The 14636-nt window shown below is 43.5% G+C and overlaps 1 protein-coding gene across 1 annotated transcript; it reads left to right on the top strand.

Moving 5' to 3' along the window:
* The first annotated feature begins 3105 nt into the window (after positions 1 to 3105).
* On the top strand, positions 3106 to 10538 carry SDE2 (spliceosome associated SDE2). Its single transcript, XM_088532644.1, has 7 exons — positions 3106 to 3213; positions 3377 to 3494; positions 4388 to 4499; positions 5019 to 5188; positions 5958 to 6069; positions 6680 to 7085; positions 9754 to 10538. The coding sequence occupies exons 1-7, from the start codon at positions 3106 to 3108 to the stop codon at positions 9967 to 9969; spliced, it is 1242 nt and encodes a 413-aa protein (XP_088388770.1). The 3' UTR covers positions 9970 to 10538.
* The last annotated feature ends 4098 nt before the right edge of the window (positions 10539 to 14636 follow it).

Genomic DNA, 14636 nt, shown 5'->3' with positions numbered 1-14636 from the left:
ATCCAATTTGTCTGAGTTTTACTATTTTAAAAAATGGAATACTTACTTATCCCATAAGGATACCGTAAGGCTTAATTAATTATGTCTGTAAAATGCTTTCTAAATGAAAAGTGGTAAGCATGATTTATTAATAAAGTCTAAAACACCACCATAGAATCAGAGAGTAATCATTGTTTCATCAAGAGGATAAAATTTCCAACAAAGTACATTTCAAAATGGAAATTACAGTAACAGTCTTTTTGTCTTCTTTGGACCTGTTGTGGGGGGAGAGGCAAGGCAACAGGCTTTTGATGAGTTCTAAGAATAGGAATCAAGAACAAGAGATGCAGAAACACTCGCTCAGCTCTCCTGCAGGTTTTAATGTAGCGCTAGCTAGAGGGCACTTCATAAATTATGACGACATGGGCCCCCAACCCAACGCTGCAGAATGACCGAGCTGGTGGAGAGCTACTTCTCTGCCCATCAGGCATCACCTGCTGGCGTCCTGACAATGCGCAACGCCATGAGCAGGTCACCTAGACACAGCCACCCAGAACTGCAGAGACCACGCAGTGTTAACAGACCAAAGACCTGTCTCGGTCTGTTTTGGTCCTCTCTTGCCTGTGACTGCAGCTGTGTTCGGCAAGGGACTCCTTGCTGGGACACAAAATTTAGTCAGAGCTCACTAGGACTTGGATGAGCAGTTTGAAACATTCAGGAAAGAAGTGGATTAATTAACTCATGAGTTTCAGTGATTCAGCATATGTACCGGACAGTCGTGTGGCCCAGCTCCTTCCTGGACAGGTCCGCCTACTCTTCAGCCTGTCCTGGCAAGCTCCACACCCTCCATGCCAATAGCTGGAGTTTCAGAAGAGGAAGTGAATCATGCCCTTGGAATGTTACTGAAATCCTCAGATGTAAGAAAATAGTTATTCATGTGTATATATATATATATATATACACACATGCATGTAGATAGCTCACATATCAGCAATTACATTTAAATCTCATACTGCACATGAATAAGAATATTACAAATCCAGGGCAACTCAGCATAAACTGCCATCCCAAAGATAAAGCGTGGGATTATACATGAAACAAGCACTTCTATGTGACTTCAAATATAATGCAGGCTGAAACTGGGTCTAATCCAGCATAGAATAACCACAGCCCTTCGAGGCTAGACAGACAGCAGGTCTCAATGGCTGCACTGTAGCAACATCACACTTAATTCAGAAATATCAACTTGCCACAGGAACAAAGACCATAAGGGATTGTCTAGATTGGCTCAAAACATTTTGTTTTTTTAAAAAAGAAAGTACTTTTTAGGTAACACTAATAAAACAACTAGTCCTGTTTGATTGGTTGGTTGGCTGACTGGGAAAAAAAAATGCGTGGGGAGATCCCCTTAACTAATTGCAAATTTGTTTACATTTTTGAGTAAGTCCCTCCCACAGCCCTGCTTCCCAGCTTTCTCCTTTTTTAGCACATCTGCTCAGCCCGTTTGGGTCAAGAGCTGCACAGCTGCTTGGCCTGTGTCCACACTGGCCCGCCAAGCCCCGCTTGCTGTGGGGCCAATGGCTGCGGTGGCCTGGCCAGCGCACACCACATCAGCCACGAACCCCACCTCGCTGCTTTACAGCTGTGCCCGTGCTCAGCGCCGCATCGAGCGGCAGGCTGCTCTCTAGCCCTGTGTCACCTCAGAACACAGGCTATTTTGGGCCCGGGTGCTCCCTCATGCAGGGGCGCCCCCCTCCCTCCAAGGCGTGCCTGTTTTGGGGGGGTGGAGGCGGCAGATTGTGCTGCCAGCGAGTGCCAGATAAGCCACCCCCGCGTGGCGCCCCAGGCCTGCTGCCGCCCTTCTGTCGCAGGAAGGTACCACAGAAACGAGTTGGGCCCCCAGGCAACACCCCTCCTCTGCCTCCGCTGCTGCGGGGGCTCGACGAGCACGCGCCCCCGCACAGCACAGGCTTCCCCTCCTTTTGCAGGCACAGATGCGTGCGGGGCAGACATGGCAACGTGGCACGCTTTACACGCAAGATGAGGTGTCACCCCTCAGCTTTGCTCGTTAACGGAAAGCCGTTTCCGGCAATCCCATTACTCAGAAATAACCTGAAGGGTATATTAGACTGGAAAACTTCCCCGAGCTGACTCGCTAGTCACTGTGTGCAGCTCATAATTTCAGTGTCAGTGTTAGCACCGACGGCAAATATAAATGCTCAAATCATAAACCTAGGTTTAGGCTTTACTGTGACTTCTTCAGGTAACTATAATCCCACTTAAGTATAAGACCAATAGAGCATCTTTTATTCCATAAATATTTTGTCCACAATCCAATTTTAGTCACTTTGGTCTCAGGCCAAATTTGTGCAAGTTTTTAACTAGAGAGAGCTCTACTTCAGGTTGCCTTCACTTTTGTAAGCGCACAGTCCTCAGCCAGAATGTGAAAGGCCCTACTTTATGAAATGCTTACTGACTGTTAAGAGATTAACTAATGGTTAAGACAGCAAGGAGGCTGCCAAGCCAAACCACCTCTTCACCAGCGCTTGGAATATTTCCCACAGGACAGACTTAGCAGCACCCTATCTCCGCGTATCCTCTGAAGACATGAAGGAGATTTGAAGCCCACAGTCATTATCCCGCCTGGATTCCCACCATGCCCTGGCATGGATCTCTTCCTGGAGAGCAAGAGGGGCACATTTCCTTGCAACCACTCCTTAAATCTCCCACTTGGAGGTAGTTACTACATGTTATGAAGAGCTGAGTGTGTCCTTCACCACACCTTCTCCTCCAACCCAGCTTTCTCTCTATGTAATTATGCCCCTGAACAAAGTCACCTCTCCCCAAACGATGCTAGATGCACACAGGACTGAGCAAGGCAGGAAGACATGCGGACAGACCCCTCCTTGCTAAGTTTTTCCACGAGAAAACAGGCATCCGCGGGCATCCTCAGCACCACCAGCGGCCAGAACTAACCACAAATGCTGCCATGGCCACCACGTCCGACCCCGCCGCCCGTTAACGGCTGCGCTAGGCTGCCCCTCCCTCGCGCGTCACCCGTGCGCGCGGCCGTTGCTGACGTCAGCAGCGCAGGCGCGCAGCCGTTGGCGGCCGTTGGTTCGGGACATGGCGCTGCTCGTGAGGGAGCCTCTGGCGGCGCGGGCGCGGCTGCTGCCGCTGCCCCTCGGCGGCGGCTCCGTGCGCGGCCTCCTCCGTGACCGCGCTCGGGCCTTGGTGAGTTGGGGGGGACCCGGCGGCTGCGGCGGGGCCGGCAGCTGGAGGCCCCTGCCGGATGCTCCCTGCCCGCCGCTCCCTGCCGGCCCTGCGGCCTAGTTGTTTATTTTGTTCGCATATTTCGTTTTCTGGCAATCGTGTGACTAGACTTTATTGCTTTCAGAACATTCCTGAAGAAAGTTTGTATGTGAAGTGCAATGGGCAGCTGGTTGATCCCGAGGATGCGCTGCAAAGTGGAGCTGTATACAGCCTGGAGCCAAGGCTTTGCGGTGGAAAAGGAGGTTTGTTGCTTTCTTGCTTTATGTTATTTGGAGCCTTGGTTTAACAAAAATACCTTAAACTGTATGGGCAGTAGCAGTACCAGTATGTTAGCAGGTTTCATGTAAATGTGCCTGAATAGAGTAAAGTTTGTGAGTTAAAAACCATGGTTGATGTGTAGAGCTGAGACTTCAGTAAGGAATCTGCTGTTCACCTAGCGACTGTCACTGGCAGAGCACATCCTTGCATCCCTGCTGAGCTTAGCTTTGCTAGCAGAAGTCTCTAACAAAGTGACTCTTGTCACCCATTCCATATTTAAAAGCATCTGGTTCCTTAGGCTCCTAAAGTTTGTTCGTGGTCACAAGGTAAATATTCCAGGTACAAACAGCCTGTGACTTGAATAAGTTATATGCTTTAAATTACTTTGTCCTAGAAAACTCTTATGTGAAAAGTTACCTAGATGCCAGGAAGTCAGTATTTTAAGAGCCAAAGAGATACCGAAAGCAGGCTACTTGTGTTGTCAAAATATTGTACCTGTGTTACAGAGACTGTGTGTTGATACCAAGTATGCAGCACCTGGTAGTATAGGCATTCTGTCAAACAGAAAGTGATGAGGGAAGCAGGTTTAACAGAGTAGTTGTGTGTGATTGGTATCAATGATTTTTTGCTTTTTAAATCTAGGTTTCAGAATTTTCCAGCTATTGAGCTAAAGTGTTGAATAATGCTACAGCTTTGTGGTTGAATTTTGTGTTGGATCAACTGTGTTTTTTTTCTGTGATTAGCGTTTTATTTTTTTGTAATAACTCATCGTGACTGACAATCAGGATCCCAAATGCTACTTTGAAAGATTAGGATGATGTTTCCAGGTTTCTCCTTTTGCTTCTGTTTGGCTAATTCTTGATTCCTCTCTTGTCAGGTTTTGGATCTATGCTGCGGGCACTTGGCGCTCAAATTGAAAAGACAACAAATAGAGAGGCTTGCCGAGATCTCAGTGGAAGGAGACTTCGAGATGTCAACCATGAAAAAGCGTGAGGCACTTTCTAAGAAACTCATAAAGAAATCTAACCGTATCAACAATAGAGTTTGAATAGAAGGCTCTTGTAGCAGTGAAATTTTATGTTTCATTATACATACAAAGCAGAATTGAGATCTTAAACATGGATAGATTGGAAGTTAAGAGAGTTCTTGTTTTATTATAATTGTCCTCTATCTCAACATAGATGTGATTGCATTGCAGCTTGCCTCTGACTGACTAGTCTGCATCTCCTACTTTTGTCATTTCTAAGTCTTAAAATTCTTCTGTCAAAAGCTGCAAGAGTACCAGGGAAACATGACCTAACTGCAGTTTATGACTTTGAAAATAGACTTTACTCTGTAATAGAGTCTCTGAGCATTTGTGAGGTAAATCCACTGGTTAGGTTTTCTTTTTCATCTTTTACCATTCTCTTCTAGAAGGTAGTGCAAACATTCAATAATTGCAAAGTGACAAATTAACGTTAAGTTAAATGTTGGCAACCCTCTTACTTTTATGGATCTCTCTTTTTCAGGATGGCCGAATGGGTGAAGCAGCAAGCAGAAAGAGAAGCAGAAAAAGAACAGAGACGTTTGGAAAGGCTGCAACGGAAACTCGCAGAGCCAAAGCACTTTTTTGCAAATCCGGACTATCAGCAGCAGTGCCATGAGATGTCTGAACGACTAGAAGATTCTGTCCTTAAAGGTAGTGAAGTTTAACTTCCCTTATTTTTTCCTCTCCATGAAAAAGTAGTGGAGACAAAGAAACACTTATTCCAATATGAAAGTTTTTTTTTTAAAAAAAAGAAAAAGGCAAAAGAAAAAAGAGAGAGAATTGCTGACAGCCAGTGTTTCAGTTGAATGACATTTTAAATTCCAATAAAATTTGTTAGAATTTATATTTTTTGCTTTACTACTGCTGCAGTTAAATTGTGAGGTGATGCTTTGTTGTACTGTGATTTAGTATCTCCCATTAAATGCAAAATTCTGTGGAAGCAGTGGTGCTAGTACAGCAATAAAATGATATGCCATCGTTTTCAGGGAAGATATAATATTTAAACAGGTTTTGCCTAACAACTAGATGCTGAATAGAAATAGAAAACATTTTGTTTCAGCTGCTGGTCTTTGTGGTTTTTTTTTGTTTGTTTGTTTTTTAGCTTCTGAACTTGTTATTCTCTTGCTGGCAAGGTGATAAGGAAGCTTTAGGCTGAATGGAATACAGGATCTGAGATACCAGTTCAGAAGTTAAAAAATTAAGATGCAATTTTAATGCTGATTCTGTGCTTTAGTAAAGCATTAGAAGAAAGTTCTTGTCGCTACTGAGATTAGTTTGAACATTTGAGCTTCCATTAATGTGCAGCAGTAGTAATATTTCCCCCCCACAAAAAGTTACTGTTTTAAATTACTTATGAATCTACTTATTTATAAGTAGAATTTAAAACCAGCATGAATCATATGTTAACTTTGCTTTGAAGGGTTGCAGGCCACCTCCAGCAAAGTGGTGTCACCGGAAACTAGCGATAATCGAAAGCGGTCAAATGAATCTGTAAATAAAGGAACAAAATATGGAAAAAGAAAATGTTTTTGGTAAGCACTGTGACTTGGTGAGGTGTTGAGCGGGAGGTAAAGGTTGGATATGTGTAAGCAAGCAGTCAGTATCTTTATCTGAGGCTCAGACTTAAAAAGCAGTGAGTAAATTGAACCAATTAAATTGGAGAACTGAAAGTAAATGTTGCTGCTTTTATCTGCTTCTCTCCCAGCTGGATCAAACAAACCACAGTTACAAAAAATGGAACACCCTCTGACTTCTAGTGTGGTTCTATGCTGTTAGCTTCATTTGTCCTCCTGTTGTTAATGAATTAATTGAATTTACAGTGCTTTTTTTTTGCATGTGAAATTATTTATTTTCCCTATCTTTTTTTTTTTAACTAGTATAATGTGAAGGAAAAGTCTTAGTGATTCCAATAGTGTTTGGGGTAGCTATAGGTCTTGCATGCTTCTTCTGGGAAGCTGTGAAAAGATATCTGTTTTTTGAGGGTGTTGCACTCTATTTAAAATTAGCAGCTCTTCCCTTTAGAATGTAAGCTGTACTAAAAAGTCGTTGAAGTAGTTCAGTGCATTTCTAAAGCAACATTGGAAAGAGAGAAGTGATGCTTTAAAGAATGGTTGAATATTTGTGCTGTATTGCTTGTGCCAGGCTGGGAATGGAAGGATTGGATGATGCAGGCAGTTCAGAATGTAGTGACGACAGTGAAGACAATTCCGCTCATGCATCAGGAGGAAGTTGCCCATCAGGCAGCAGGTTTAATGAAAATGTTGAAAATCCAAACGAGTGTTCAAGTAGCTCTGTGGATTCGGTGAAGTATCAGTCAGCCACCAATCCTGAAAAACCACTGGAGCATACGGAATGTCCTGGAAGAGATCTGCAAGGAGAGGCATGCACAGGGGAGCAAGCTGAAACTCCAAGAAATGAGAATAGTGAAATGAAAAAGACCCTGAAAGAAAATGCCCAGGAAAAAAACAAAGTAACCGAAGTGCTGAAAGAAGGAAAGCAAGAAAGTGTTTCTTTTAAGGCACAGGAAACAAACCAGTTACAGAGCACGGTAAGCATAAAGCAGCACAACATATGCTATGTCTTTTTTCTGTCCCCACAAAAGGGGGGTGGCATTTGTGTCCTCTGACTAGTTCGGGACATGCAAATGCCTGAATTAGCATCATAGTGTTCCTAAGCAGTTAATAGAATCTCCAGAGTATGATTCAGAGCTGATAAAATCCCAGGGTTAGAAAGGGGCAGTAGCTCAACTGAAGATGCACTGGTACTACTTCCAGCAGGGAATATCTTAGCTAAAGGGAACTGCAGCCAGAGAAGGCTCTTGGTTGACAGTGTCTTCACTGATCCCTGTTACTTCCCCATGGTGATACCTGAGTTGTAGCATAGTGGCAGTGTCTTGAGAAATTTTAAGCAGCATGGATCAAGGGACAACTTTAAATCTATAACATGAGTTGCAGTTTTAATAGTCTTGAGTTTCCGCTGAGGTGCTTGTCCCTCCCCTTCCTCTCCCCCCTTTTTTTTTCATCTTTGCATAATTAGACAGTGTAAGCCTAATAATTTCTATTCAAGGGGAAGAGTGTAAAACAAAATAATAATAATAAAAAAAACCCCTCTTCTATAGTAAGAAAGACTTCTTTCCATGCTTTCTGAGACTTTAGCAAGCACTGTCTAACTTTAGTGAATTTACTTAAAGCATAGGTTGATCTAAATGTTTGTCACGGATCACATTGTTTAAAATGGAGGCTGCTCCAAATAGAAGCCCCCTAAACCAATCAGATGATCGCTCTTGATTCAATTCTTTTGCACATACAAGAAATTTAGTTCATAGAGAACCCTGCCAGTCTGGCTCAAGCTTCAGTTCTAGCAGCAGCTTCTTCATTAAAGGGATAAAATTAATGGAAGTGAAAGATTTCATATGAGTTTTTAAGGATGGTGGAAGAGTAGATTTAAAATCTTTGTCAGCAATGAAAATATTTTTCAACTCTTAATGAGCTACACTGACCATAAGTTGTTCCTTTGATGGCTGGTAGCTGGATGGGATCGCTTTGTTGTTGAAAAGGCTTTGCATCCTCCCCCTGGGAGAGAGCACGGCTTTTCCCACTGAGCTGGTGAGCGGCCAGCTAGTATTTAGTGGTAAAACTTGCCAATACTTGTCCTTAATTGCCCCTTCCTGAATATTACTATTTAAGTTTTGAGGTGTAAATAATCCAGGCTCATTCTCTCAATAAAACAAAGTTTGTCTTTGTTTTCATAGTAGAGAGGTGCTTGGGTTTTCTGGTTCTGTTTGAATTGAGCAGAAAGTCTCTACCAGGTGCCAGTGACTGAATTCAGATGAGTGAAAGGAAAACTTAATAGAGTTAAAAGGGAGAAAACAATCAAGGATGTAAACTGAGAAGTTAGAACTTTGTCATGTCCTGTACTACTGGAGCTACTACTATCACACATTGAACTGGATGTTTACTGTTCTCTAGTGTTTGCCTTTTGCTCAGTATTTGCGAGACTATCTATTCTTAGAACAGGAAACTCCACCAGTGCTGTGGCAGATTGCTGTTGAGGGGGAAATGTTTTTGTAACAGTCTTTGGCAGATTTTGTAAAAGTAGGACTGGAATAATGAGCTAACCAGTCTTTTGTGTGTGCTTTGAGGGACAAAGGTTCTCATACTGTTAGCAGTTATTTTTTTGCCAAGGTAGTAACTGAGTTGTCTCATTCCCACTGCTCGTGTTACTTGCTCTAAAGTCCCTCTGATAACTTCAGCATGTTACTTATCAGAAGGATAATAGGCGCTTAAGTGTGCGATGCATGGGCCTAGGTTTGTACTTTTTTAGTGGGTGTTACTAACTTTCACCATTCTGAGTTGTCCTTGAAGAAATACGGACTAGGGCTGCTCTAGTTGACTCAGCTTTGAGCAAGGGCCAAGACCAGACCGTCTCAAGAGGTCCTGTCCTTCCTCAGCTTTTGCGTGATTCTGTGAATGCATCAATTTTATGTTAGGATTCGTATTTTTTTTCCCTTTTCATGTGTCAAGATGAGATGTGAAATTCTGTTCTGTACAATCTTACTAAAAAGAGGCTGCTTTAGATATATTTTTATAATTGCAATGTAAGTGCTTCAGAAATAATAACTGTTCATCCCCTTTCCTACCAAGCTCAGGGCCATATGGTTATAGTCTACACCTGATTAGAAGGAGACCGATAGCTTTGTCATGGTGCTGGGAACCAAGCTTAAGCCACTGAACTGCTAGGTGAAATGATAGCTTACCTATTTCAACTCATTTTTTTGGGAGTGCTTAACTTCTCTAGATATAAAAACTGCCTTTTACTATTTCATCTTCAGAGGAAAAGAATTAAAATACTGACACTTAACATCTCTTATTTCAATCTTATTTATGTGTTGGAAGTAGAATGTGCTAATCTTGGTGGGACAATTTTAAAAATTCAACTGTGTTTACATCATTTAAAATGGCCAGGGCTTCTCTCTTGGGAGCAGTGTACACAGCAGCCTTGAGGACATCTGCAGCTTGTCTAGGCTTGTTAGAGCAAACCTTTAATTAACCAGCTAGTGCGAGCACTGTGAGGAGCAGAAGTGCAGCAGCACAGCTAAACATGAGGAGAGGTCTAAAGTGAAGGGTTTTGTCTGCAAGTTGTTTCCTTACTGCCTGCTGCTGTTTTCAGGAAGAAGATAAAATAGTCGTAGTCATGGGATGTTTTTCTCTTTGCAGGAGGTGGAACCGATAGACCTCATGGCTTTCAGCTCTGCCGCTGAGATGGAAGTGCTGGGATTAGAGAAACTGAAGTTGGAGCTGATGGCTCTAGGACTGAAATGTGGGGGCACTTTACAGGAAAGAGCAACAAGACTTTTCTCAGTGAGAGGTCTCTCTCGAGACCAGATTGATCCTGCCTTATTCGCAAAGCCCTCGAAAGGGAAAAAAAAGTGAATTTTACAATTATTTTGTGTCTGAATGCTTTTAGATTTTCCTTATTCTGTTGTCGTTCTGAATTGCCACCTAGAATTCTTTGGCATCTCTAAGAAGTTTCTGGTTTCTATTTTTAATGATGTTTGATTAATGTAAAACAGAGTAAGTTGCTGGATAATTATGTGTTCAGTATTAAAGGAGTGAAACTATTTTCTTTTGATATGCTTTGCAAAAGGTTATAAAGGCTTAATGTAAGAGGTAAATGCACTCTCTGTGGGTGGAAAGAAGTAACCTGACTGTTTTCTAGAAAATTAATGTATGACATTGTCATCACCTATTTTAAGAAAAATAGCAATCCTTTCTTAGCTTTATACCGAACCTCCTGTAATGTTTATTGCAGTTAATGCAGTTACAACTGTCCAATGGCAAACATTAAACTTGATAAAGAGAACATTTTTATATGGAAAAGGTTAATATAAATAAATGAACTGTTTTCTGGTTTTTGTGATGTGTCAGATATCAGTATGACAGCTATTAATTGATGTAAGTATTTCCTTTATAAGAAGTTAAATAAAGGAATTTACTTATTTCACTTTTCTTGAAAAGTACCTGAAGGAAGAGTTACGTTCTTAATATAATAGAAAGAATGAAGTACATTTAATATGTAGAATGATCATCTGAGGTTGAAAGGTAACTCTAGGGTAGGCTTTAATTTTTATTTTAGCTTTCCAAGGGTAAAAGCAAAGGGATAGTCTTGCAAAGACATGAACATGCACTCTGGTGATGGTCTCCTGTGCGGTGCTGAGGACAGTGCTGGAAGGGCAGCACGCTCGCATGACTGTGGATGTAGCTTCCACCTGCCTTGAGAGGCTCATAAGTGTTTAACTCGATACCTCAGATTTTAGGGTTTTGTTCTCGACAGACTCTGTAGAGAAGCTGTTAAAACGGATGTGTTTTGATCCCTGTGAAAGTCACCTGGGGCCACAGGGACCTCGTACCACCAGGTGTCGCTGTGCCCCGGGCTGCAGGAGACCTGGTGGATTGGGAGCTCTTTGGAGCTGGGTTTTAGAGCCGTGTTCTGAGTAAGCTCAGGGGGGGTTCGCAGGGGGGTATGAAGCACTGCTGTGGAAGGCAGGAAGCACAGTATTCGTCAGGCAGAAGCTCGTGCTGCAGCAAGCGAAAAAACACGGATGTGCCTTAGTTTGTTCTACTCGTAAGATGGGTTTAAAGCTTATTACGTATTTGTAAACATATTTGGAGTGATGAAATAAAGTTCCATCAAGGTAGAAAATAATAATATATATCTTGGGGACACTTGGTTAAAAGTCTCCTTGGGCTACCCAAGTTTCATACTGGCATTCACCAGTTTAAGCTTCGTCAGGATCTTAGGATTTAAGAGGACAGAGAGGTGGCTGCAGTGCTATTAGTTACACTGTTGTATGAGACTCCAGCACCTCCAGGTGTATCTGATGCTGAAAATCACGTTTCCTGGAGTCACGAGGGGACAAACTGTCCTTGGGAAGAAGGGAGACTGTTTTGTTTGCAAATTTGTTTCCCCAGAAAAGGGGAATGGAGGGTATTGAGCACAATGAAGCTGTGCTGACATGAAAGTGCCAGCCCTTTCCTACTGCCTCCTGTGACAAACCTTTATTGTGTCCTGCTCTTTTCCTAAAGGCACCTTTATCACTTGGGCAGGAGTGCACTCAGTTATGTGAACACTGAAAGCAGAGAAAGCTCCTCTGTAATGGGACAAGACTACTATGAAATAAATAAGATTAGGCCAGTTTAATGGTGGGTGCTGGCAGCAGCTCTTGCCTAGGCTGTTTCCCCCTTGATGCAAGCACAGTCTTTCTTTGAGTGCATTCACATAGCCCTGAGGAAGCCGAAGGAAGGGCATTCCGTTGCTTCATGCCATCTGTATAAAAGGGCTGGAGATAAGTACAAATGTGCACAAAAATGAGCATGTTGGGAAAAGGGCAGAGGGTGTTCCTCAGGCGAAATGTCCAGCTTGGATAAGCATTTGCTTCTGGCTGGCAAGTTTGGAATTAGAATTTGCTATTTCCTTCTGTCATGCTCTGATGCTTTTTAACAAACCTTGGGCCTACTGATCAATCAGCACTCCAGTTCCAGGAAAAACAAACAAACAAGCAAAAACCAGCTTTCTGGACCACCCAGCATCATCAAACAGGAGCATTCATTGCTAAATCAGTTATTTACTGATTTTCTGGCTTCGTGACACAGAGGACCAGAAACTTGCTGCTGCTAACAGAAAAGTGTTAGTCTCGTCCCTGTCAGCCCAGAAGCAAGAACTTCAGAAAAATCAAACATCCCAGTCTTGACTTCACAACAATTTGGTTTCCACTGGTGATTTCCCTCTTGGTATCTCACAGTGATTTAAGAAGTGCTGAGGAGCTGATGTTCACAAGGAGCACAGTACCATTAGGACTGACTGCCTAATTTCCTAAAGTGAGGGGCAGAAAAACAACTTGGGAAGTTTTAGAAAAATCACCACCAGCAGACCTGGGAACAGCTGGAATCCATCAGTAAAAAGGCTCCTAGTTTCCTCACGTATAGGTCCGTCTTTGCAACACAGACACATAAATGAGTTAGTAGAGCCACAGGAGAGTTTTGTCATAAGCATGGCTCTGCCAACAGTAGGAATAAACACACCCAGCATGTGCAGGAGTTTCTTCCTTTCATTTTCCTAGTAAAACAACTTCTGCACTTGCTGCTGTAGGTGGCACTGAGCTAATGGGAGAGGCTGTATCCTGTTTCTGGCAGTGCTGATGCAACAGCACTTCGGGTGAAAAAAAACACGTGGCTGTAACCCTGATTCTGCCATGTGGTACATGCGCGCACACACATACACACACACACACACATGCTGTTGCTGCAGGGCTGGGATATTTGGTCATGATCAAACAGTGTTACCTTTTCCAGAAACAGTACAGATTGCAGTTAATCATTTCGATCCAGCTGAAATTTGTTCTTACCAAAGTTTTCAAGAATTTCGACATTTGAAAGGTATGTTTCTTAACAATTTCTGTTTTCAGTAAGGTGCTAGTTTTAAATTCTAAAGGATCCTGTGAAACATTTACCTCAAGATGTCAAGGACAGCACCCTGGTTAGTTAACACAACTGCTTCACAACTGCCTTTGCTTTCAGTTCTGACTGGTTAATTACAGCGACTTTGCGGATTACCATAATTCCTGGAGGCAAGCAGAGGGAGGTGGCAACCAGCCCGACTTCCTGCCCTCCCTTTCTCTTGGGCAGGGTTTGCCAGACTCCCTGCATGCGCTGGCACAAGGAACTGGGGCTTTGCACAACACCTGGAGCTCGAAAGGCAGCTGAGACCTCCCAAGGGTGACAGAGATGGAACTGGAAGTTGGCAGTTGCCTGAGGAAAAGCAGTTGAGACCCGATTGTGTTCATTTGTAGCAAACTGAAAATGAACTCTAAGGGGAATGAAAATATAGGTGAGGAAGAAAGGAAGAAGGAAGAAAAAGAAGTAGCAATAGAAATAGAAGGAAGAAAAAAAGTAGGCAGAAAAATTCAAGTAAACAGGAATGTCCTTAAAAGAGCTAAAAATGAGTCCCTGACTCAATAATTCTGAAGTCTCCTTCTCTGGAGATACTCAGAACCCACCTGGACATGATTCTGTGCAATGTGTTCCAGGTGACCCTGTGTGAGTAGGAGGTTGAACTAGGTGGTCCTAGAGGTCCCTGCCAGCCTCAGCCCTTCCATGGGTCCATGTCATTATGTGATTCTGTAGTTCACAAAAAAAGAGAGTGTGATCCGTGGCCTGGTGACAGCACTTGCATTCCCCAGCATCTTCACATAACTCACTGTTTACTGCCAGGTTAAGGCCTGTTCCTTGGCCTTTTTCCACCTGCTGCTTTAGCTACTGCAGCCCATCCGCTCTCCTGCACCAGCTCTGTGAAGGCCTGGAGCAGCACGGGCACCCGGCTGCGAATACAGTGCTCATCACAGGAGCCAGTTTCACACCTTATGAATGACAAAACCCAGAGAATACTAAAACAGGCGGTTAAACGTCTCCTTAAATCTATCATAGAGCGAGAGGATCACACAGCAGTCTGGACGCCTCCCTGCACCCCACTCTCTGCTTGCTCCCCTTTCCCAGACTCCAACTGTCCTCAGCCAAGCCAGAGCAGCCCTCCTGGTTATCATCCCAGCTCGATGTGGATTCAGCATGTGACCCTGCTCACAGCAGCAATCAGAAGGACACCCAGAAAGGCTGAGTGTCAGACACTCTTCGTAGGAGTTTGTGAAGTGCAAAAGGTGGCGGGGGAAAGAGTGAGAGGAAATAAGGTCTCACCAGCAGGATAGAGGTGCAACTTATCATGGACTTTTAAGGAAAATGGGAGAACAGCCTTGACTCAAATGAAATGTGGGAAGATCAGACAGGGCGGTTTGATTCAGCTACTGCAGCTCGAAACTTCTCTTCTTGCTCCTGAAGTGTGACAGTAATGGAGAGGAGAAACTTGTGCTGCAGTAAAGGGCTCCTGTCCTGCCTGAGTCCAGGCCAGAGAAAAACTTTTGTGTGCAGAGAATGCTTGAGCACGTCCCCCAGGACCTCCCAGCTCATCCTGCGGGAAAGGCAATGATAGCGGCTTCGAGTTCACAGCCAGCACCAGCCCTGACCCTGCTGTCCTACCACTGCAAGCAGTC

This window comes from Tinamus guttatus, unplaced genomic scaffold, assembly GCF_059628265.1.
Source record: "Tinamus guttatus ecotype Peru unplaced genomic scaffold, ASM5962826v1 Tinamus_guttatus_pri_ptg000033l, whole genome shotgun sequence".
NCBI classification, from domain to species: domain Eukaryota; kingdom Metazoa; phylum Chordata; class Aves; order Tinamiformes; family Tinamidae; genus Tinamus; species Tinamus guttatus.
This window is presented reverse-complemented; position numbering and strand designations above follow the sequence as displayed.